This window comes from Petromyzon marinus, chromosome 42 (assembly GCF_048934315.1).
Source record: "Petromyzon marinus isolate PM22_M1 ecotype Great Lakes invasive population chromosome 42, UKy_Petmar_22M1.pri1.0, whole genome shotgun sequence".
NCBI lineage: Eukaryota > Metazoa > Chordata > Hyperoartia > Petromyzontiformes > Petromyzontidae > Petromyzon > Petromyzon marinus.
The window spans coordinates 13,758,310-13,781,771 of NC_133708.1; the positions used below are offsets into that span (position 1 = coordinate 13,758,310).

Genomic DNA, 23,462 nt, shown 5'->3' on the forward strand with positions numbered 1-23,462 from the left:
GGGTCTTTACACCCCGGTCTCTGCGCCGTGTCCTCGTCCCAGAAGAATTTGTCGCTTTGACATCAACCAGTGGCTGTTTGTACGCGTTGGCGGCGCTCCGCAGGAAGGGGAGTAGATTCAGGGAGGCGGCGGGGGTGATGCGTGGGAAAGAGAATGGGAAAGGAATGGAGAAACAGGAGCACAGGGTCAGGAGAGACGAGGAGAGTGAGGGAGAGGCCACATGGGGGCCTCGACGCTGCTGCACGGAGGAGGAGCAGCGTCTGTTTTCACAGGGGGCGGGGACTCAAGCCATGGGAAGTTTTAGCTGATTTACATAGAGATATGTAGATGCGAGGGGAGGGATTCAGAGTTGGGGGCGGTCACACAAGAAGTCACGTGGTTTGCGGGAGGCTTGAGATGATTTACATACACAGAGCGTGCCACTGGGGCGACTGAATCTGTGTGAGTCGGCAATTTTGGCCGGCACCTCCGCGCACTACGCACAGACCCTAAGCAGGGTCCACGGTCCCACATGAAAACCACACACGAAGACCCCCGCAGATCTCAAGGACCCCACAGACCCCCACACAGGGCTGGAATGCCCAGAAGGAGAAGGGCAACGGATTGGGATTACGGGGGGGGGGGGGTCTCGCCCCATCGAGCGGTATTAAGTCTGGGACCATGTAAACCGTGTTAAGTCTGGGACCATGTAAACTGTGTTAAGTCTGGGACCATGTAAACCGTGTTAAGTCAGGGACCATGTAAACTGTGTTAAGTCTGGGACCATGTAAACTGTGTTAAGTCTGGGACCATGTAAACCGTGTTAAGTCTCGGACCATGTAAACTGTGTTAAGTCTGGGACCATGTAAACTGTGTTAAGTCTGGGACCATGTAAACTGTGTTAAGTCTGGGACCATGTAAACTGTGTTAAGTCTGGGACCATGTAAACCGTGTTAAGTCTCGGACCATGTAAACTGTGTTAAGTCTGGGACCATGTAAACTGTGTTAAGTCTGGGACCATGTAAACCGTGTTAAGTCTGGGACCATGTAAACTGTGTTAAGTCTGGGACCATGTAAACCGTCTTAAGTCTGGGACTATGTAAAGTGTGTTAAGTCTGGGACCATGTAAACTGTGTTAAGTTTGGGACCATGTAAACTGTGTTAAGTCTGGGACCATGTAAACTGTGTTAAGTCTGGGACCATGTAAACCGTGTTAAGTCTGGGACCATGTAAACTGTGTTAAGTCTGGGACCATGTAAACCGTGTTAAGTCTGGGACCATGTAAACTGTGTTAAGTCTGGGACCATGTAAACTGTGTTAAGTCTGGGACCACGTAAACTGTGTTAAGTCTGGGACCATGTAAACTGTGTTAAGTCTGGGACCATGTAAACTGTGTTAAGTCTGGGACCATGTAAACTGTGTTAAGTCTGGGACCATGTAAACTGTGTTAAGTCTGGGACCATGTAAACCGTGTTAAGTCTGGGACCATGTAAACCGTGTTAAGTCTGGGACCATGTAAACTGTGTTAAGTCTGGGACCATGTAAACTGTGTTAAGTCTGGGACCATGTCAACTTGGGGTGCTAATGGAGGGGGTAGAACCTCGGGACCCCATTCATTCACCACGACACTTGGGCCACGCGGGGACTGACAGGGGCGCCGCGGGGCGGGCGGGGGGGTTATGCCCCCCCCCCCCATCCCCACATTGCAAACTCTGGTGGGTGGCATTTTTTTGCCCCCCACGGAAATTCCCAATGTATGGGGTGGTTGGAGCCAATGTGAGTAACATTGTAATGGTGACATGCGCTGGTGTTCTTGGTTACAGCTGTTAACAAGGAAGCCCATTGTCTATTAGACGGGAAGGCTAAGCTGTGCTAAGTTGTGATTGGAGAGACGGCTGCTACCGAGAGCTCGAGACACCAGAGGGCGACTTTTGACAACAAAATGAAGGATCTGTGTTTTTTTTAACACGTGTCAAATTAACGTTTATTGTGACAGTTTTAGAGCCGTGTGCGTGCGTGTGCCATTGACACGCATTGCAGATTGTACACGGCCCATCGGTAGCGCGTTCGCAGCTCGTTGCAGAGGTGGTTCGCGGTTCGAATATGTGGCAAGGCCGTCCCTGGCAAATTATGGGGCGTGTGTTAAGCCGTACAAATACAACGCGCCGTCTTGGTTCGCGGCGGGCGTTAAAAAATGCCCCTGACGACGTTCGAAACGAGGAGTAGGCTGGCCATTGTGTGCCGGGGGTCTGGGTCCAACTTTGAAAAATGACACCCCGAGTTACTCGATCGGTGTTACACCCAGAAACATCGCCCGCCCCCTCCCCTACCGGCAGGCTACAGCCGTCCGTGAAACAAAGCGGCGCCTTCTTCCTCCGTCATGGAGGGGTCGTGCTGTGAGATGCACTCAGCTGTTTGGTCTTTCGGAATTCCTCTGCTGCATGAGGGGCATCTCACGGGCCACCCGGATTTCACTTCACTGCCCTCTGCTGCCCGCATTACTACAACCACATAAAAGAGTACAGTACGATGGTAATTACGAATCTAAATCTGCCTTTTGATTTTAAAGCCAAAAGAAAACAAAACAAATCCCATGCCATCTGAACCAGGGGTTGCAGCTCATGCCCCGCACGTGTATTTAAGAACAGCTGCCCCTCTGTTCCACATGCGCGCACCTCCACGTGACAGAGATGTAGGTTGTCAACCGTCCGGTTCTCGACTTTCCTTATTCGGGTTTTGACCTTTGCTGCCCAGTGCCTGTTCCTGTGCCCCACAAGTCCCCAGTGCCGGGTGATCCCAGTAGCAAAAGTAGCTACATATGTTGCTACGGGCTTTCAAGCTATCAATTCCGGTTCAGTGATTCTGCACTTGCTCTATTACTGTAGTACTATACCGCCTTTTATGAGCGACTGGGTGTTAAAGGTTAGCGATTTGTCGTATTATCTGGCTGTATAGCAAATGAAAAATACAATTACTTTATTGTGCAAGTAAAACATATTGTGTTTTAATATGTAAGTGTCTTTTTTATGTAGGGCCCCTTTATATCAGATGCTACAGGCCCCGCTTAATTCGGCACTGCAAGTCCCCCGGTGTCAAAAGTCCAATTTTATTTTGTTTGGAACACGTGCAACCGTGCAGAGCTCGTAACACAACACGGCGCGGAGCGCGAGCTTTGACGGAACGCGGAGCGGATCGTAAGCCGCGCTTTTGCGTAAGGCGCACACCGCAACGTGACACGGCGCCTGCCTAACAGAAGAATGGAGCAGAGCAAGTCCACCGCGACACGTCCACCGCTACACGTCCACCGCGACACGTCCACCGCTACACGTCCACAGCTACAAGTCCACCGCTACACCTCCACCGCGACACGTCCACCGCTACAAGTCCACCGCGACAAGTCCACCGCTGCAAGTCCACCGCTACAAGTCCACCGCGGCATCTCCACCGCGACAAGTCCACCGCTACACGTCCACCGCTACAAGTCCACTGCGACAAGTCCACCGCGACACGTCCACCGCTACAAGTCCACCGCTACACGTCCACCGCGACACGTCCACCGCTACAAGTCCACGCGACACAATGCACCGGAGGCCGTGTGCGCCTTGCAGGGCGAAATAAAAAAACACGGCGTGCTTGACGGAACAAGCAACGCAGCACGTGAGGGTTGTTGTTGTTGTTGTTAAAATAAACACAATTGGTAAGCGCAGGCCCAAAGGCCCGTAAAGTCAACAACAAAACCCCGGTAATAAACAGCACTGTCAAATTTTGATTTAAAGCTTTCGTGACTGCAGGGATTCATATTCTTGATTCTTTCGGTAAAGTCACGAAGAAGGGAAACAATAAAATATATTTTTTTTATTATTTTATTGTTTCTTGATTCTTTCGGTAAAGTCACGAAGAAGGGAAACAATAAAATATATATATTTTTTATTATTTTATTGTTTCCCTTCTACGTGACTTTACCGAAAGAACCAAGAATATGAAGCACTGTCAAAGTTGTTAAAGAAAACAGTGTGACCCGTTTCTTGAACTGGACAAGGTTATTGTAAGAATTTGGGGATAGGGGCGACGGCGATTATGACGATGCCAGAGGGAATTCCAAAATGGATGAGTGTGAGGAAAGACGCAGAAAGTGAAGTTACTACCTGCAGTGTGGTGAGTGTTGTTGTTGTGACCTGCAGTGTGGTGAGTGGTTGAGTGTGTTGTTGTGACCTGCAGTGTGGTGAGTGTTGTTGTTGTGACCTGCAGTGTGGTGAGTGGTTGAGTGTGTTGTTGTGACCTGCAGTGTGGTGAGTGGGTGAGTGTGTTGTTGTGACCTGCAGTGTGATGAGTGGGTGAGTGTTGTTGTTGTGACCTGCAGTGTGGTGAGTGGGTGAGTGTGTTGTTGTGACCTGCAGTGTGGTGAGTGGGTGAGTGTGTTGTTGTGACCTGCAGTGTGGTGAGTTGGTGAGTGAGTGTTGTTGTGACCTGCAGTGTGGTGAGTGGATGAGTGTTGTTGTGACCTGCAGTGTGGTGAGTGGGTGAGTGTGTTGTTGTGACCTGCAGTGTGGTGAGTGGGTGAGTGTGTTGTTGTGACCTGCAGTGTGGTAAGTGGGTGAGTGTTGTTGTGACCTGCAGTGTGGTGAGTGGGTGAGTGTTGTTGTTGTGACCTGCAGTGTGGTGAGTGGGTGAGTGTGTTGTTGTGACCTGCAGTGTGGTGAGTGGGTGAGTGTGTTGTTGTGACCTGCAGTGTGGTGAGTGGGTGAGTGAGTGTTGTTGTGACCTGCAGTGTGGTGAGTGGATGAGTGTTGTTGTGACCTGCAGTGTGGTGAGTGGGTGAGTGTGTTGTTGTGACCTGCAGTGTGGTGAGTGGGTGAGTGTGTTGTTGTGACCTGCAGTGTGGTGAGTGGGTGAGTGTGTTGTTGTGACCTGCAGTGTGGTGAGTGGGTGAGTGAGTGTTGTTGTGACCTGCAGTGTGGTGAGTGGATGAGTGTTGTTGTGACCTGCAGTGTGGTGAGTGGGTGAGTGTGTTGTTGTGAGTGTGTTGTTGTGACCTGCAGTGTGGTGAGTGGGTGAGTGTAGTTGTGACCTGCAGTGTGGTGAGTGGGTGAGTGTGTTGTTGTGACCTGCAGTGTGGTGAGTGGGTGAGTGTGTAGTTGTGAGTGTGTTGTTGTGACCTGCAGTATGGTGAGTGGGTGAGTGAGTTGTTGTGACCTGCAGTGTGGTGAGTGGGTGAGTGTGTTGTTGTGACCTGCAGTGTGGTGAGTGGGTGAGTGTTGTTGTTGTGACCTGCAGTGTGGTGAGTGGGTGAGTGTGTTGTTGTGACCTGCAGTGTGGTGAGTGGGTGAGTGTGTTGTTGTGACCTGCAGTGTGGTGAGTGGGTGAGTGAGTGTTGTTGTGACCTGCAGTGTGGTGAGTGGATGAGTGTTGTTGTGACCTGCAGTGTGGTGAGTGGGTGAGTGTGTTGTTGTGAGTGTGTTGTTGTGACCTGCAGTGTGGTGAGTGGGTGAGTGTAGTTGTGACCTGCAGTGTGGTGAGTGGGTGAGTGTGTTGTTGTGACCTGCAGTGTGGTGAGTGGGTGAGTGTGTTGTTGTGACCTGCAGTGTGGTGAGTGGATGAGTGTGTAGTTGTGACCTGCAGTGTGGTGAGTGGGTGAGTGTGTTGTTGTGACCTGCAGTGTGGTGAGTGGGTGAGTGTTGTTGTGACCTGCAGTGTGGTGAGTGGGTGGGTGAGTGTTGTTGTTGTGACCTGCAGTGTGGTGAGTGGGTGAGTGTGTTGTTGTGACCTGCAGTGTGGTGAGTGGGTGAGTGTGTTGTTGTGACCTGCAGTGTGGTGAGTGGGTGAGTGTGTAGTTGTGACCTGCAGTGTGGTGAGTGGGTGAGTGTTGTTGTTGTGACCTGCAGTGTGGTGAGTGGGTGAGTGTTGTTGTGACCTGCAGTGTGATGAGTGGGTGAGTGTTGTTGTTGTGACCTGCAGTGTGGTGAGTGGGTGAGTGTGTTGTTGTGACCTGCAGTGTGGTGAGTGGGTGAGTGTGTTGTTGTGACCTGCAGTGTGGTGAGTGGGTGAGTGTGTTGTTGTGACCTGCAGTGTGGTGAGTGGGTGAGTGAGTGTTGTTGTGACCTGCAGTGTGGTGAGTGGATGAGTGTTGTTGTGACCTGCAGTGTGGTGAGTGGGTGAGTGTGTTGTTGTGAGTGTGTTGTTGTGACCTGCAGTGTGGTGAGTGGGTGAGTGTAGTTGTGACCTGCAGTGTGGTGAGTGGGTGAGTGTGTTGTTGTGACCTGCAGTGTGGTGAGTGGGTGAGTGTGTTGTTGTGACCTGCAGTGTGGTGAGTGGATGAGTGTGTAGTTGTGACCTGCAGTGTGGTGAGTGGGTGAGTGTGTTGTTGTGACCTGCAGTGTGGTGAGTGGGTGAGTGTTGTTGTGACCTGCAGTGTGGTGAGTGGGTGGGTGAGTGTGTTGTTGTAACCTGCAGTGTGGTGAGTGGGTGAGTGTGTTGTTGTGACCTGCAGTGTGGTGAGTGGATGAGTGTGTAGTTGTGACCTGCAGTGTGGTGAGTGGGTGAGTGTGTTGTTGTGACCTGCAGTGTGGTGAGTGGGTGAGTGTTGTTGTGACCTGCAGAGTGGTGAGTGGGTGAGTGTGTTGTTGTGACCTGCAGTGTGGTGAGTGGATGAGTGTGTTGTTGTGACCTGCAGTGTGGTGAGTGGGTGAGTGTGTTGTTGTGACCTGCAGTGTGGTGAGTGGATGAGTGTGTAGTTGTGACCTGCAGTGTGGTGAGTGGATGAGTGTGTTGTTGTGACCTGCAGTGTGGTGAGTGGATGAGTGTGTTGTTGTGACCTGCAGTGTGGTGAGTGGGTGAGTGTGTTGTTGTGACCTGCAGTGTGGTGAGTGGATGAGTGTGTTGTTGTGACCTGCAGTGTGGTGAGTGGGTGAGTGAGTGTAGTTGTGACCTGCAGTGTGGTGAGTGGGTGAGTGTGTTGTTGTGACCTGCAGTGTGGTGAGTGGGTGAGTGTGTAGTTGTGACCTGCAGTGTGGTGAGTGGGTGAGTGTGTTTTGTGACCTGCAGTGTGGTGAGTGGGTGAGTGTGTTGTTGTGACCTGCAGTGTGGTGAGTGGGTGAGTGTGTTGTTGTGACCTGCAGTGTGGTGAGTGTGTTGTTGTGACCTGCAGTGTGGTGAGTGGGTGAGTGTGTTGTTGTGACCTGCAGTGTGGTGAGTGGATGAGTGTGTTGTTGTGACCTGCAGTGTGGTGAGTGGGTGAGTGAGTGTAGTTGTGACCTGCAGTGTGGTGAGTGGATGAGTGTGTTGTTGTGACCTGCAGTGTGGTGAGTGGGTGAGTGAGTGTAGTTGTGACCTGCAGTGTGGTGAGTGGGTGAGTGAGTGTAGTTGTGACCTGCAGTGTGGTGAGTGGATGAGTGTGTTGTTGTGACCTGCAGTGTGGTGAGTGGGTGAGTGAGTGTAGTTGTGACCTGCAGTGTGGTGAGTGGGTGAGTGTGTTGTTGTGACCTGCAGTGTGGTGAGTGGGTGAGTGTGTAGTTGTGACCTGCAGTGTGGTGAGTGGGTGAGTGTGTTTTGTGACCTGCAGTGTGGTGAGTGGGTGAGTGTGTTGTTGTGACCTGCAGTGTGGTGAGTGGGTGAGTGTGTTGTTGTGACCTGCAGTGTGGTGAGTGTGTTGTTGTGACCTGCAGTGTGGTGAGTGGGTGAGTGTGTTGTTGTGACCTGCAGTGTGGTGAGTGTGTTGTTGTGACCTGCAGTGTGGTGAGTGGGTGAGTGTGTTGTTGTGACCTGCAGTGTGGTGAGTGTGTTGTTGTGACCTGCAGTGTGGTGAGTGGGTGAGTGTGTTGTTGTGACCTGCAGTGTGGTGAGTGGATGAGTGTTGTGACCTGCAGTGTGGTGAGTGGGTGAGTGTTGTTGTGACCTGCAGTGTGGTGAGTGGGTGAGTGTTGTTGTGACCTGCAGTGTGGTGAGTGGGTGAGTGTTGTTGTGACCTGCAGTGTGGTGAGTGGATGAGTGTTGTTGTGACCTGCAGTGTGGTGAGTGGGTGAGTGTGTTGTTGTGACCTGCAGTGTGGTGAGTGGGTGAGTGTGTTGTTGTGACCTGCAGTGTGGTGAGTGGGTGAGTGTTGTTGTGACCTGCAGTGTGGTGAGTGGGTGAGTGTGGTGAGTGGGTGAGTGTGTAGTTGTGACCTGCAGTGTGGTGAGTGGGTGAGTGTGTAGTTGTGACCTGCAGTGTGGTGAGTGGGTGAGTGTAGTTGTGACCTGCAGTGTGGTGAGTGGGTGAGTGTGTTGTTGTGACCTGCAGTGTGGTGAGTGAGTGTGTTGTTGTGAGTGTGTTGTTGTGACCTGCAGTGTGGTGAGTGAGTGAGTGTGTTGTGACCTGCAGTGTGGTGAGTGGGTGAGTGTGTTGTTGTGAGTGTGTTGTTGTGACCTGCAGTGTGGTGAGTGAGTGAGTGTGTTGTGACCTGCAGTGTGGTGAGTGGGTGAGTGTGTTGTTGTGACCTGCAGTGTGGTGAGTGAGTGAGTGTGTTGTTGTGAGTGTGTTGTTGTGACCTGCAGTGTGGTGAGTGGGTGAGTGTGTTGTTGTGACCTGCAGTGTGGTGAGTGGGTGAGTGTGTTGTGACCTGCAGTGTGGTGAGTGGGTGAGTGTGTTGTTGTGACCTGCAGTGTGGTGAGTGGGTGAGTGTGTTGTTGTGACCTGCGGTGTGATGAGTGGGTGAGTGTGTTGTTGTGACCTGCAGTGTGGTGAGTGGGTGAGTGTGTTGTTGTGACCTGCAGTGTGGTGAGTGGGTGAGTGTTGTTGTGAGCAGCAGTCTGGTGCTAATGAACCGAGTCCTCAATGCGCGTGGAGGAATCAACGGGTGAAGCTCACGGAAACAGTGGCCAAGGTAGTATAGTAGCAGTGACAGGCGAGTGATAGGGGAGGTTTGTGTTCCCTGCCAGGGGTGCACCATAAAACACGGCATGGAGCATGTGAAGGAACTTGGAAAGTGACCCAAATCTTCCTCCGCTGTACAAGGGTCGGAACCGCAACACGGCATGGAGCAACCCTTGAAGGAGCATGGCAGCGATTCGTCGGTCCTTGTGATATCGAGCCTTGGCCCTGATACAGTGTGCCGTCACAACACCGGGCCTAATTCGGGGGTTGTGGGACAATACACTGGTACATCCGTTTTCTTAGCAAAACTCCGTTATTTCTATTGAAACTAACTTTGAGCATTTACAGCATTGTAACTTTATCTAAATTGCATTTTTTACATACAATACACGAATACTGTGTATATAAAAAGGCAATCTCAAACAAAAGGTGAACAATCAACACAAACTTTAAAATCACAATTTTTATTTTTATTTTACCAGGTTCAAGCCCACTGAGCTATATAGCTCTTTTTCATATGCGACCTGGCCACAAATGATAGCTCAACAAAGAGACTCATCACGTGGACATTTATAGCAGCCAAATACCCTAAATGCACGTCGACTTTTAATGTGGAGGGAAAAACCGGAGGACCCGGAGAAAAATCCACGCGACCACAGGCGGACAGACATGCAAACTCCAAATATACAGCAGGCGACAGGGTCGAGATCGAGCCCACGACCTCCTGTATACCTGGCAAGGCAGTTAACATCTCGTGTTGTGGTTCTTTTTGTTGTGGTGTTGGTCAGTGTGTGCGGCCGTGGGCAGGCACGGCAGGTACAAGTCAGCGTTGTAGATGTTGTGCTGTTGATGTTTGTTGTGTTCTTGTGTTGTTGTTGATGTTTGTTGTCATGCTTGTGGTGGTGTCAGTACGTGCGGCCCGTGGGCAGCCGAGGCAGGCACACGTAGGCGTTGTTGTTGTTGTGGTCTTGTGTTGTTGTTGTTGATGTTTGTTGTCGTGCTTGTGGTGGTGGTGGTGTCAGTACGTGCGGCCCGTGGGCAGCCGAGGCAGGCACACGTAGGCGTTGGGCGTGCGGCTCAGGTTGACCGGGTTGCCGTCCAGACGGATGTCCTCCAGGACGCGACGCATGATTGGGCGCTTGGTGCTGCAGAACGTGTCGTCCCGGATCTCCTGCACGTTGTTGTACTGTGGGGGGCGGTAGAAACGGCGGGTTGTTGGGGGGGGGGGCGGCAAAGCGTTGCGGGCTGTCAGGCGTGCTGGATCGCCTCTAGGAAGTCCCCAAGGTGGGATACGTGCCCCTTGCTTGGGCACCGGAGTATTTTCGCCCATGTGTACCTGTGTAGGTGTCCACGTACCTGTGTAGGTGTCCACGTACCTGTGTGTCCACCCATACACCTGTGTGTCCACCCATACACCTGTGTGTCCACCCATACACCTGTGTATCCACCCATACACCTGTGTATCCAACCATACACCTGTGTATCCAACCATACACCTGTGTATCAACCCATACACCTGTGTATCCACCCATGCACCTGTGTACACCTGTGTATCCACCCATACACCTGTGTATCCACCCATACACCTGTTTATCTACCCATATACCTGCAAGTGCAGCACGCGGAGACTCATGGGGAATGGCACGGGAATGTGGTCGAGGTGGTTGTTGCCCAGGTAGAGGTAGGTGAGCACATTCATATCCTGCAGAAAGGCAAAGATCCCCCATGTAGCCTACGCATGCTGTTGGGGCAAGTGTTGTTACTGATAATTTATTAAGCACCACACCCGGGACTTGCTTCATAACAAGTCGACCAAGTGAAGGCCCAAGACCCGTTCAAATATGACTCACTGATGTTAGCCTTGAGCGCGGTCATTGGGCTTGTAGCCCAGAGCGCTAACCACTGTGCCAGTGACATTTTTCAAATCTGGAAGAATTATTTGCACAACAGCAAACAATCGCGACTACAATTCTAGATTTAAAGCTTTCGTGACTGCTAGGATCCATACTCTTTGGTTCTATCGGGTAAAGTCACGTAGGTGAAAATAAAATAACAAAAAATCACGACGTTTCGGCCACAACACAAGCGGCCTTCATCAGGTGAAGGGACGAGACTGTCTCGAGGACTGCGCTGGAGTGAAACACAGCCAAGCTCAGACCACGACCTTTAAGCTGTGTGAGAGTAATTAAGGTGCCTTGACAAAGGAATTAGCAAATTTCTCCATGTTTTCATGGATAAATTTTAATCGGACGCCATCCAGACTTCCACCCTCAGACCTTCCCTGTGGAAGAGATATGTGGATGACACTTTCGTCATTTGGCCACATGGCCTCCCAGCTCTGAACTTTTTCCAACACCACATCAATTCCAGACATCCCGCCATCAAATTCACCATGGAAGTGGAGAAGGATGGCAAGCTACCATTCTTGGATGTTCTGTTTGAGAGGAGACCTGATGGCTCGTTGGGGCATTCTGTCTACAGGAAACCCACCCACACGGATTCCTACTTGAAGCCTGATTCCCACCACCACCCAGCTCAGAAGAATTCTCTCATCAAAACTTTATACCATAGGGCTCATTGCATTTCGGACCAACACCACCTGACCAGTGAATTAAAACATGTACACCTGGCCCTCAAAAGGAATGGATACTCTGACCGTACCATCCGCCATGCTGTTTCTCCCTCCATACAGAAACAACTACTTGATACTCCGGTCAAAACCATCACACTACCATATATAGCAGGCGTTACTAAAAAGATTTCCAAAATTCTAAACAAACACAAGATCCAGGTCCGGTTCAATACAGTACCCAAAATTCGTGATCTGATCCCATCCGTGAAGGATGTCATTCCTGACTTACAGTACCCCGGGGTTTACAAATTGAGTTGTATCTGCGGTGATTGCTATATCGGGGAGACGAAGCGACATGTCTCTGACCGAATTCGCGAGCACAAATCAGATTTGAAACACGGCAGAATGAATTCTTCTGCCGTAGCTGATCACTGTTACAACGCTGTGGGTGATCACAATATAATTTTCTCCGATACCAAGGTTCTTTGCAAACCCACGGGTTTTTTATCAGAGATTTGTTCACGAGGCAATTTAGATCTACAAACACAGACACAATTTCAACCGAGAAGATGGTTTCAAATTAAGCAACCATTGGAAAGATGTTCTAAATCGAACCAAACATTAAACTAATTTTTCAATGGTACAGTATATTTTTCAAGTAGTGGTACCCCAAACTTTCGCAGCTTCTTAAAATCCCGTTTTCACACCACCAGCATGTGGAGGCTGCCGTGCCCCCTCGTCAGCCTGCACAGGTCGACCCCCTCCCTACCTTTCATCATGCTCAGTCCGCCTATTAAAATGCAATTTTTTTTGCTAATTCCTTTGTCTGAGCTTGGCTGTGTTTCACTCCAGCGCTGTCCTTGAGACAGTCTGGTCCCTTCACCTGATGAAGGCCGCTTGTGTTGTGGCCGAAACGTCGTGATTTTTGTTGTTATATTTTTTACCTACGTGACTTTACCGAATAGAACCAAAGAGTATGGATCCTTGCAGTCACGAAAGCTTCAAATCTAGAATTAGTAGGCCCTTACATTATGAGACCTCCTTTGCCAGTAACAAGATATAGAAATAGGCTTTACCCTTATAACTGGCACAAAAACTGACACCTTTATTCAAGGCATCATGTTTGCAATAACCACAACACAAGCAGTCAAAATGCAAACAAAAGAGACAACTCTGATAATAATATGCACTGTCCTTGAATTTGATTGGTCCACACCCGAGACGCCACTGGTGTTGGCGTCTTCTGGTCCAACACCAGTGGAGACTAGGCTCTAAGAAAAGCCGTCTCGGGTGTGGACCAATCAAATTCAAGGACAGTGCATATTATCAGAGTTGTCTCTTTTGTTTGCATTTTGACTGCTTGTGTTGTGGTTATTGCAAACATGATGCCTTGAATAAAGGTGTCAGTTTTTGTGCCAGTTAAAAGGGTAAAGACTATTCCTATATCTAGTAGGCCCTTGTCTGGCTCAAACTGGAATTGGCCAGGAGACTTCATCGATAGCTGTGCATTCGAGGCCGCTGGCACACACTGATGTTAATTAATTTACCCGATGGTACCATGGAAAGTAACGTAGGGCAGAGGGAGAGGCCACCAGGGGTCACCCCCATTAGCCGCTGTGGTGCATGGGTGCATGTCACGTGGTGGTGTGGTGCATGGGTGCATGCCACGTGGTGATGTGGCTCGTCGGCCGCCAGTCCTTGATGCCAGGCAGACATGCCCACACGCATATATGCAAAAGGCAAAGATACCCGTATGGCCATTGCAGACTGATAGGCAAGTGCTGTTAGCGAGCACGTTGCACGAGAAAGGTGGTGTGGCCAGCACCACGCCCGACCGCCTTCGTCTTCCCAATGCTGACCTTGACACACCACACCAGGTCGTTATTCAAGGCTTAGTCGACCTAGGGTAGGGGGTCAGCAGCCTGAAGCTTCGGAACTGCATGCGGCACTTCAAGGACTGCTGCTTCGTGACGTTATTAAGGACCACCGTCTCGCATTCACCACATGCATTGCGGCTCTTGAAAATTGTATTGAGGTTTTTCTTTTACCGAATTTGAACAATAAATGGCTCTTTGTGTTGCCGACCCCTGAGCTAGGGGAAGCGTTACGCAGCCGTGCAGGAGCTGGGGGTCTGTGAAGGAGTTGGGGGTGGGGGGACGCAACCCTGAAGACGTCGACGGGGAGGCCGCTGTTGACCAGGTGGTTGTGCTGCAGGTCGAGTTGACGCAGGGAGGGGGGCAGCGCCGGGACTGCCGTCAGGCGGTTGCTGCCGAGGTTCAGCTCCTCCAGCGCCACCAGCCCCACCAGCGCCCCGGCCTCCACGGTGGCCACCTCGTTGTTGGACAGGTCAATGCGCTTGAGACGGGCTGGAGGGGGGGGAGCGGCGTTGGCGGAGGGGACGGAGAGAAGAATCGAGGCAGTCCTCACGGGTCAGGAGTCTGAGGGTGCCATGTCGGTGTGTCTGTTTGTGTGTCTGTGTGGGTGTCTATGTGTGTGTCTGTGTGTGTGTGTGTCTGTGTGTGTGTCTGTTTGTGTGTGTGTCGATGTCCGGGTGCGGTCAAGGGATGGCTCCCTATTGCTCAACCACGTTATGTATGCTGATGATTTGGTAATAGCTGCTCATTCAGAGGAGGAGTTGGAGACGCTGCTGCTGAGACTGGAGCGTGCCACTAAGAGGTGGGGCCTTACCATCAGCCCCACCAAAACTAAGCACCTGCCTGGGTATTTTGTACCATCGGACACTCCACCCCCACAACTCCCAATCGGTGATGGGGCAGTTGTGGAGAGAGTGGAGAATTTCCCATACCTGGGCAGTGTGCTTATGACTGGCTCCAGTTTAACAGCAGAGGTCTCACTCCGAATCAGTCGAGCGGCAATATCTTTTCATCGGTTGCGTAACGCTGTGTGGAAGCTACCTGGTCTGTCGCTCCGCACTAAGCTTCAGGTCTTCTCGGCCACGGTCATTCCCTCCCTTCTCTACGCTTGCGAAACATTGGACCCCCCTAATGGAACATCTTCGCCGGTTAGAAACATTTAGGCTGGCCTGCCTACGATCCATCCTGGGTTTAACCAGACTGGATTGTGTGAGGAGCTCAAAAATCCTTGAAAGATCTGGGCAAGGTCCCATCGGTGAGCTCCTCCGGCGGGGAAGGCTGCGATGGCTGGGTCATGTAGCCCGCATGCCCAGCCACCGCATGCCGAAACAGCTTTTGTTCGGCCGGATTGAGGGGGCTAAGCGGGTGCGGCACGGGCTAGAGAAGAGATGGAGTGATGTGGTACAGGAGGACGTGGAGCTGAGTGGACTTGCCGATGACTGGTACCAGCGGTGTCAAGATCGGCCTCTGTGGAGGAGGCTCGTGAAGGACGCTACTGGGCAGTTGGAGGTAGTCGCCCTCCAACAACAACGGAGGGCGGAGGAGCGACGCTCACAACAACGAGCGGAGCGCCGGGTGGCTAAAGCACAGCAGATTGGCACAGTAGGGGGCACAGGTGGTGCATCAGCCAGTCATCTCAGTCAGTCGACCCGTGGCACCTGGGTCTGCCCCGTGACCTCCTGCCAGCGGGCGTTCGACACTTCACGTGGCCTCAGGGTGCACATAGCCTGGCACAAGCGTCGTGGTGACGTCACCGCCACTTAGTGGCGAATGGCGGTTGTTGTTGTTGTTGTCTGTTTGTGTGTCTGTGTGTGTGTCTGTTTGTGTGTGTGTCTGTTTGTGTGTCTGTTTGTGTGTGTGTCTGTGTGTGTGTCTGTTTGTGTGTGTTTGTGTGTCTGTGTGTGTGTCTGTCTGTGTGTGTGTCTGTCTGTTTGTGTGTCTGTGTGTGTCTGTTTGTGTGTCTGTTTGTGTGTGTCTGTCTGTGTGTTTGTTTGTGTGTGTATCTGTTTGTGTGTCTGTGGGGAGTGGTAGTGTAGCGGTCAGCGAGCTGCGCTACGAACCTGGCGACCTGAGTTTTGTTCCTGCTCACGACCAATAAAAGTGGTGAATATTTGAACCGGTCCTGGGCCTCCCCTAGGTCGACTCAGCATCAAATGGTGTGATGTGGAAACATCGCCACTAGAGAGACAAAGGCGGCCAGGCGTGGCGCTGGCCACCCATCTCCTCGTGCGCTGTTCCGGCCTTCAAAGGTGCTAGCGGCTAACAGCACTTGCCCCAACAGTCTGTTGAGGCTATACTGAGGATCTTGGTCTTTGCCCTGTATCTGCGTGCTCCTGTGTGTGGCACCCTACGCTGTTGCCCTCCCCCACCACCACCACCGTCCCCCCATCGTGTTTGGGCCCGGTCCTCTCACTCAGGCCCTGGAAGTCGGCGAGCCGCACGGTGCCGATGCGGTTGTATCGCGCGTAGAAGTAGGAGGTGTCGCGAGGTAGCGACGGGATGGCGTCCAGGTCGTTGTCGTCGCAGTAGACGGAGCCACGCAGGCACACACAGAGCAGGCACGTGGGGAGGCCTGGCACGGGGGCGGCACACGGGTTGCACGGAGAGAGAGGGCAGGGGGGTGAGCAGAGAGGGATCATCGGGGTGGTGGCGACAGGAGTTGAGTGCGTCAGGGTTTAGAGTTGAAGGAGCGCTGTGTTTGTGTTCAGGGATTTGTGTTTTTTACACCACCATCTCCACAACCACCATTACCGTAACAACCATCATCATCGCAGCCACCATCATCACCATAACAACCACCACCATAACAACCACCATCACCAGAACAACCATCATCACCGCAACCACCATCATCACCGTCACAACCACCATCACCGTAACAACCACCATCACCGCAAACCACCCTCATCCACACTGCTTTCACAAACACCATCATCACCACCATCGCCGCAACCACTACCACCTTCACCACCACCACCACACCAGAGATTCACAAGTACCTATTGGTGCCTCCTGGCCAAACAGTCCTGGTCCCCCTGCTCCCCCGGCTCCCCCATCCGCAGCGGGGGGCGGTGGGGTCTTTGGCTTCTCGGTCACGGGTGCCTTGGGCTGTGCCTCCGTCTTCGGGGTGAGCAACCCGGGCTCCTCCTACAGCGGGGGAGAAGTTAGAGTCCGGGTTAGGGTCGATTGTCAAGTGCCCTGATGCTTTCACCTTGGGCCCTCACAGCAAGTTAACAGTCGCGTCAGGGTTCGAGTGTTGTTATTGTAGTTAAGGTTAGGGTCAGGGTTCGAGTATTGTTATTGTAGTTAAAGTCAGGGTCAGGGTTAGAGTGTTTTTATTGTAGTTAAAGTTAGGGTCAGGGTTAGAGTGTTGTTATTGTAGTTAAAGTTAGGGTCAGGGTTAGAGTGTTGTTATTGTAGTTAAAGTTAGGGTCAGGGTTAGAGTGTTGTTATTGTAGTTAAAGTTAGGGTCAGGGTTAGAGTGTTGTTATTGTAGTTAAAGTTAGGGTCGGGGTTAGAGTATTGTTATTGTAGTTAAAGTTAGGGTCAGGATTAGAGTGTTGTTATTGTAGTGAAGGTTAGGGTCAGGGTTAGAGTGTTGTTATTGTAGTTAAAGTTAGGGTCAGGGTTAGAGTATTGTTATTGTAGTTAAAGTTAGGGTCAAGGTTAGAGTGTTGTTATTGTAGTTAAGGTTAGGGTCAGGGTTAGAGTATTGTTATTGTAGTTAAAGTTAGGGTCAGGGTTAGAGTATTGTTATTGTAGTTAAAGTTAAGGTCAGGGTTAGAGTGTTGTTATTGTAGTTAAAGTTAGGGTCAGGGTTCGTTGTTATTGTAGTTAAAGTTAGGGTCAGGGTTAGAGTGTTGTTATTGTAGTTAAAGTTAGGGTCAGGGTTAGAGTGTTGTTATTGTAGTTAAAGTTAGGGTCAGGGTTAGAGTATTGTTATTGTAGTTAAGGTTAGGGTCAGGGTTAGAGTATCGTTATTGTAGTTAAGGTTAGGGTCAGTTTTTGAATCAGGGTCAGGTGTTTTTGTTAGACTGTTAGTGTGCAGGGTTAGGAATCAGGGCCAGGGTCAATTTCATATTTAGGGCTGATGCCATTTTTCATCCATTATGGTGAGGGTTAGGATCAAGGTTGAGTATTAGTGTTAGTGTTTTAGGATGATGGTCAGAGATGAGGCTGTTGAGGGTCCTGGTCAGAGTTGGGATAAGTCTCTGGGTCAGAGTTGGGATCAGTCTCAGGGTCAGAGTTCGGATCAGGGTTAGGGTTACCCTTAGCATCTGGGTCAAAGCTGCGTTCATTTATTAGGATCAGGGTTAGGTTCAGTCTCTGGGTAAGACTTGAGAGCAGGGTTAGAGGGCTACTGTTCATGTCATTGTGGAGTGAGTCCAACTGAGTCGCAGACGTTGTCTTGGGAGCAACACTATTTATATTTCTGTGAGGATCAATATTAAGGTCAATGATTGGGTCAGAGTTTAGATCAGGAGTCAGACTGTACCCGCTCTCCATATTGTGCCCCCCCCCCTGCCCCAGACCTCTAACCTTGGGCTCCGCCAGAAGTTCGGTGTCGTAATTCAGGAGGTCGTCGTAGTTGCTGAGGTCGGGCACGGGGTCCTGTGGGGCCTCCACGACGTATTCGGGCTCCGGTGGCGGTGGCGGCGGCGGCTCCGTGGGGCGCGGCTTCTTGCGGGCCTTCTTCTCCTTGGGGGGCGCGGCGAGGATCGGCACCACGGCCAGCAGCACCAGCGCCCACACGATCAGCAGACGCATCCTGAACGGAGACGCACGGGGAGGCAAGGGGACAGACGGGGAGACGCAGAAACAAGGGGAGTCAAGGAAGAAAGTGGATTACCCGCAGCACCAGCGGCGACACCACCAGGGCGGGTATCCTGAATGGAGGCACGCCCTGGGGACAGACAGAGAGGCACAGAGACAGTGACGGACTGGGACTAAAAATCAGCCCAGGCATTTGTAAACACACTGGCCGAAATTGCTTTGGAATTTCATTGGCCCATCTGGTCCACAAAAACAAATGAGCCGGTGAGAAATAATATTTGGGGCTGCCGGATATGGGACTCAGTGCCAACTGAGAGCGTAAATAAGCAATGAAGCATATATATTAGAGATAATAAAATATTTGCATAAACAAAACAAAAAATGTTTTTACTTTGATCACATTTGAAATTTCCCCACACAAATCGGCCCACCAACAGAATCAGAATCTTTATTTAAACTGGAGGAATCCGATGAGCTATGAAGATTTTTTTCACAGATGTCCAGTATGGGCGGGCCAGCAACGACCACGCCTGACCTTTTTGAATGAGGACATGGGGACACAGGGAGACACAGGGAGACACTGAGGTATCAGGCCATGGGGACAGAAGGAGGTGATGGGAGGAGACAGCGGACACAAGGACAAGGGAGACAGTGACATTAAAGGACACGGGGGACATGTGGCCACGGGGCCTCCCATCAGTGTTTGTCCATCGCAAACACAAACCCGCGCCACTTGTGTTTGATGTTGGTTTGGTTTTGTTTGGTTTGTCTCTGTGTGTGTTTTGTTGTCTGTGGGGTCAACCGCTGAGCGTGCAGTGAACTCTGGGGCACACCAACGCCCAAACAATGCCACAAGCCTGACCACTCATATTGGCCATGGACCATCCATAACCCTACCACTAACGCGAGCCATGTGACCTGCCACTCATACCATCCCTACACTCGCCACAACCATGCAACTCATACCATCCCGACACTCGCCACAACCATGCCACTCATACCATTCCTACACTAGCCACAACCATGCCACTCATACCATCCCTACACTCGCCACAACCATGCCACTCATACCATCCCTACACTAGCCACAACCATGCCACTCATACCATCCCTACACTCGCCACAACCATGCCACTCATACCATCCCTACACTAGCCACAACCATGCCACTAATACCATCCCTACACTAGCCACAACCATGCCACTCATACCATTTCTACACTCGCCAAAACCATGCCACTCATACCATTCCTACACCCGCCACAACCATGCCACTCATACCATCCCTACACTAGCCACAACCATGCCACTCATACCATCCCTACACTCGCCACAACCATGCCACTCATACCATCCCTACACTCGCCACAACCATGCCACTCATACCATCCCTACACTCGCCACAACCATGCCACTCATACCATCCCTACACTCGCCACAACCATCCCACTCATACCATCCCTACATACACCACAACCATGCCACTCATACCATCCCTACATACACCACAACCATGCCACTCATACCATCCCTACACTCGCCACAACCATGCCACTCATACCATCCCTACACTCGCCACAACCATGCCACTCATACCATCGCTAAACTCGCCACAACCATGGCACTCGTCATCATCACGATCCATGGGCAGATAGCCCGTAGGTGTCCACTGCACGTCGTCATTTGTTTCTTACCATATGGATACTCCTTCATACTCTAACACGTGCCCTCCCACTAATACTAACCATATCCATACCCTAACACGTGCCCTACCACTAACAATAGCCATATCCATACTCTAACACGTGCCCTACCGCTAACACTAACCATACTCTAACACGTGCCCTACCACTAACCATATCCATACCCTAACACGTGCCCTACCACTAACCATATCCATACCCTAACACGTGCCCTACCACTAACACTAACCATACACTAACACGTGCCCTACCACTAACACTAACCATACACTAACACGTGCCCTACCACTAACAATAGCTATACCCAAACACGTGCCCTAATACTAACACTAACCATATCCATACTCTAACACGTGCCCTACCACTAACAATTGCCATATCCATACTCTCACACGTGCCCTAACACTAACCATACCCTAACACGTGCCCTCCCACTAACCATATCCATACTCTAACACGTGCCCTCCCACTAACCATATCCATACCCTAACACGTGCCCTCCCACTAACCATATCCATATTCTAATACGTGCCCTACCACTAACACTAACCATACACTAACACGTGCCCTACCACTAACTATATCCATACCCTAACACGTGCCCTCCCACTAACACTAACCATACTCTAACACGTGCCCTACCACTAACACTAACCATATCCATACCCTAACACGTGCCCTCCCACTAACACTAACCATATCCATACCCTAACACGTGCCCTCCCACTAACATTAACCATATCCATACTCTAACACATGCCCTCCCGCTAACACAAGCCATATACATATTCCTACATACTCTAACACGTGCCCTACCACTATCTCTAACACCAGCCCCACTCCTAACAGTTTATTATCCTTCCTGCGCACCTCCCGATGTGCACGGTTGGCTACGTACGGTGCGAAAGAAGTTCAACATACATGCAGGCCACATCCATACTGTTAATTTAACACAGTAACATTTTAACCCGTAACTTTACCCGTCATTCTAGCCCTGTTGTCCATAACCCCATAGTCTCACGCGAGCCCTGCCACTAACATTATTAACACAATGGAGCTAAAACCAAATTCGAAGCTTTCGTGACTGTAGGATTGACTCTTTGGTTCTGTCGGTAAAGTCACGTCGAATTAAATTAAATAATAGAATACGACGTTTCGATTGCGACACAAGCAACCACCATCAGGTACAAATGAATGTGAAAACAAACATAGTAAACTTGGAAATATAATATAATCTCATTCATTTGTACCTGATGATGGTTACTTGTGTTGCAATCGAAACGTCGTATTCTATTATTATTTAATTTAATTTATTTCGACGTGACTTTACCGAAAGAACCACTGAACAATGGAGCTATTTTAAGAATACTGGAACGTTTCTGTCGGCTTAACAGGCGCTCACGCCGCTGTAGTTTGTGTGTGTTACGTGCTCTTTGTCATGTGTGCTGTGCCAGTGTGTCAGTGTGTGCCGTGTACAGAAGAGGAATTGTGGGTTTGTGTATGTATTTTTGTGTCTATGCGTATGATGTGTGTCTGTGTGACTATCACAAGTCAATCGGGCACACAGCGACCACCCGATTTCGATTCGCAGCCACGGCTAACATTATTGACGTGATATCCAAACCAGTTGACTCAGCCTGACGTGAAGCACTGGGGAGACAAAGGCGGTCGGTGTGGTTTCGTGCGCCTTAATAGGTTCTCGCTAACAGCACTTTCCCTAACTCACATGCTGGTAACGGATCCACGGAAGATCAGTAGCGTGTGGCAATGAGAGTGTGTGTGTGTGCATTGCGGTCACGTATCGAACCTGTAACTTAGAAGTCGACGGAGAGTCGAGCTGGAGGAGTCGCTGCTGGTCGGCAGAGATGTAGCAGAGATGCGGGAGAGACGGAGGGGACGAGAGGTAATGCGAGAGGCAGGGGGCATTTACAACAATGGAGCCATTGAGACCCCCCCACCTACTCCATCCCCGCGCTCTCTGCAGACATCCGCGGAAGCCCCTCCCCCCCCACGGGGTTGGCTGACTTGGCTCTCGTTATCTTAGATACAGGGGAGGTAACTTACGTAGGTGCCGCCGCGGATTTCTACTGCCCCCGATGACCCCTGAGATCGGGGGCTATGAAGGGTGCTGTGCGCGCAAACAGATAAGGTGTGGGGAAGGGGTCCAGAAAGGGGGATTGTGGTACGGGCTCTATAGATGGGATCCAGAATCTGTGGAGGAGGTCCTGATGTCTTCAGTGGGGGGTTAGGAACCCGTGATCATGCTGGTGGTTTTAAACTGTAAACTCTTATTATATTACCAGGTAAGGCCCATTGAGCTATATAGCTCTTTTTTCAGAAGCGACCTTGCCACAACTGATAGGTCAATGAAGTGGCTTATCACGTGGGAATTTATTTCAGCCAAATACTCTAAACATATGCTTCTCCATGTGGAGGGGGGTGGGGGGGAACGGTGGACCCGGAGACATGCAAACTCCAAATATACAGCAGGCGTCGGGGTCGGGATCGAACCCACGACCTCCTGCATACCAGGCGAGGTAGCTAACATCTCGCCACCACGGGGGATCAAAAATGAGGGATCTGACTGGAAGTTCAGAACTTAGCATCATGACTGGGGAATCGGGAATTAGGACTTTGGGGATCAGAATAACTGATCAAACTCGGGGATCAATACTGGGGGTTTAGGGATCGGGGGTTCAAATTGGAGGGTCAGGGGTGGGGAATCAAGCATGGGCATATCAGGAATCAGAATGGAGGATCAGAACTGGCAGAGAAGACTGGGGGATAACGGTTGGGGAAATCAGAATCATTAGGGCAGACTGGGGGTTCAACCCTGTGTCTACCCCCCCCCCGCCCTGGCGCCGGTCCCCGTTATTGGACGGACCCCTGTGGAAATCCCCCGGCATCAGGAAAAGCCATTGACAGAAATCCGTGGAAGTTTCTACCTCCCTCCCTTCCCACCTACACACAATCTCGAAAGCGCCAAAACCATTATGCTGAGAGAGCTTAGGTTGAACGGAACCTGATCAATTGGATGTCTCGGGTTTATTGTTTTAGTTTTTATCATATTTATTCGTGAAAAAACTTTACTTGTATAAAAAAAAGCCCTGGAGATGGCACTTCTTGCTTGCAAGGGTGTCCAGGGTATCAACTGCCAATAGAAATAGTACTCTTGGCCCAACGTTGGGCCAATGGTTCCTACCAAGTCAAGTAAAACATATTTTTAATACGTGGCGTGCCTTTCTGGCACAAATCTATCCTATGCAAATGTTGGCTCAACGTTGCATACTTACTGTGCTAATAGTGCATAACAAACACGTAAATACAGGTGTATTCAAACGTTATAAATCATTGACGTTTCCAGTTTGCACTTAGATAATGAATGCATTATCCATTGTCATTGTTTTTCAATGTTTGATTAATTTTATGTTTTATAAGATACGCGTTATTTTATGCTTGTGTTTTCCAATATTTTATTTTTACTGTGTTATTTGCATCATGCCCCATCACACAAAGAACCCTCCGTGTTAGCTAGAGGACGGCCCATGGAAGTGGATGTCACGTAACTACTTCTGAGATCAATTTAGGTGACATCTGGTCCACACATTTGTGGGCCACACTTTCCCACCTGCTCTGCCATCGGTGAGTACAGTAATGGTTATGGCATGTCAATAAAACTAATATATTTGTAAAAGATTAGAATTGGAATTTGGC

The 23,462-nt window shown here is 50.5% G+C and overlaps 2 protein-coding genes across 51 annotated transcripts; both read right to left on the reverse strand.

Moving 5' to 3' along the window:
* Nucleotides 1-3,066: 3,066 nt before the first annotated feature.
* LOC142930622 (uncharacterized) lies at nt 3,067-9,234 on the reverse strand. 50 transcript variants are annotated; one of them, XM_076073576.1, is made up of 4 exons: nt 8,451-9,135; nt 8,176-8,413; nt 8,050-8,084; nt 3,067-7,975 (listed from the first exon to the last, which is right to left on the reverse strand). In XM_076073576.1, the coding sequence occupies exons 1-4, from the start codon at nt 8,987-8,989 to the stop codon at nt 3,979-3,981; spliced, it is 4,809 nt and encodes a 1,602-aa protein (XP_075929691.1). In that variant the 5' UTR covers nt 8,990-9,135; the 3' UTR covers nt 3,067-3,978. The 50 variants fall into 50 exon arrangements, with proteins under 50 accessions (XP_075929691.1, XP_075929697.1, XP_075929712.1 ...); XM_076073582.1 differs by having other exon boundaries at nt 3,067-7,803; nt 7,941-8,084; XM_076073597.1 differs by having other exon boundaries at nt 3,067-4,555; nt 4,591-7,051; nt 7,422-8,413.
* Nucleotides 9,235-9,274: 40 nt separating this feature from the next.
* LOC116951274 (epiphycan-like) lies at nt 9,275-21,711 on the reverse strand. The gene is made up of 7 exons (XM_032969789.2): nt 21,556-21,711; nt 17,812-18,040; nt 16,272-16,419; nt 15,686-15,844; nt 13,562-13,764; nt 10,433-10,528; nt 9,275-10,012 (listed from the first exon to the last, which is right to left on the reverse strand). The coding sequence occupies exons 1-7, from the start codon at nt 21,672-21,674 to the stop codon at nt 9,845-9,847; spliced, it is 1,122 nt and encodes a 373-aa protein (XP_032825680.2). The 5' UTR covers nt 21,675-21,711; the 3' UTR covers nt 9,275-9,844.
* Nucleotides 21,712-23,462: the final 1,751 nt, after the last annotated feature.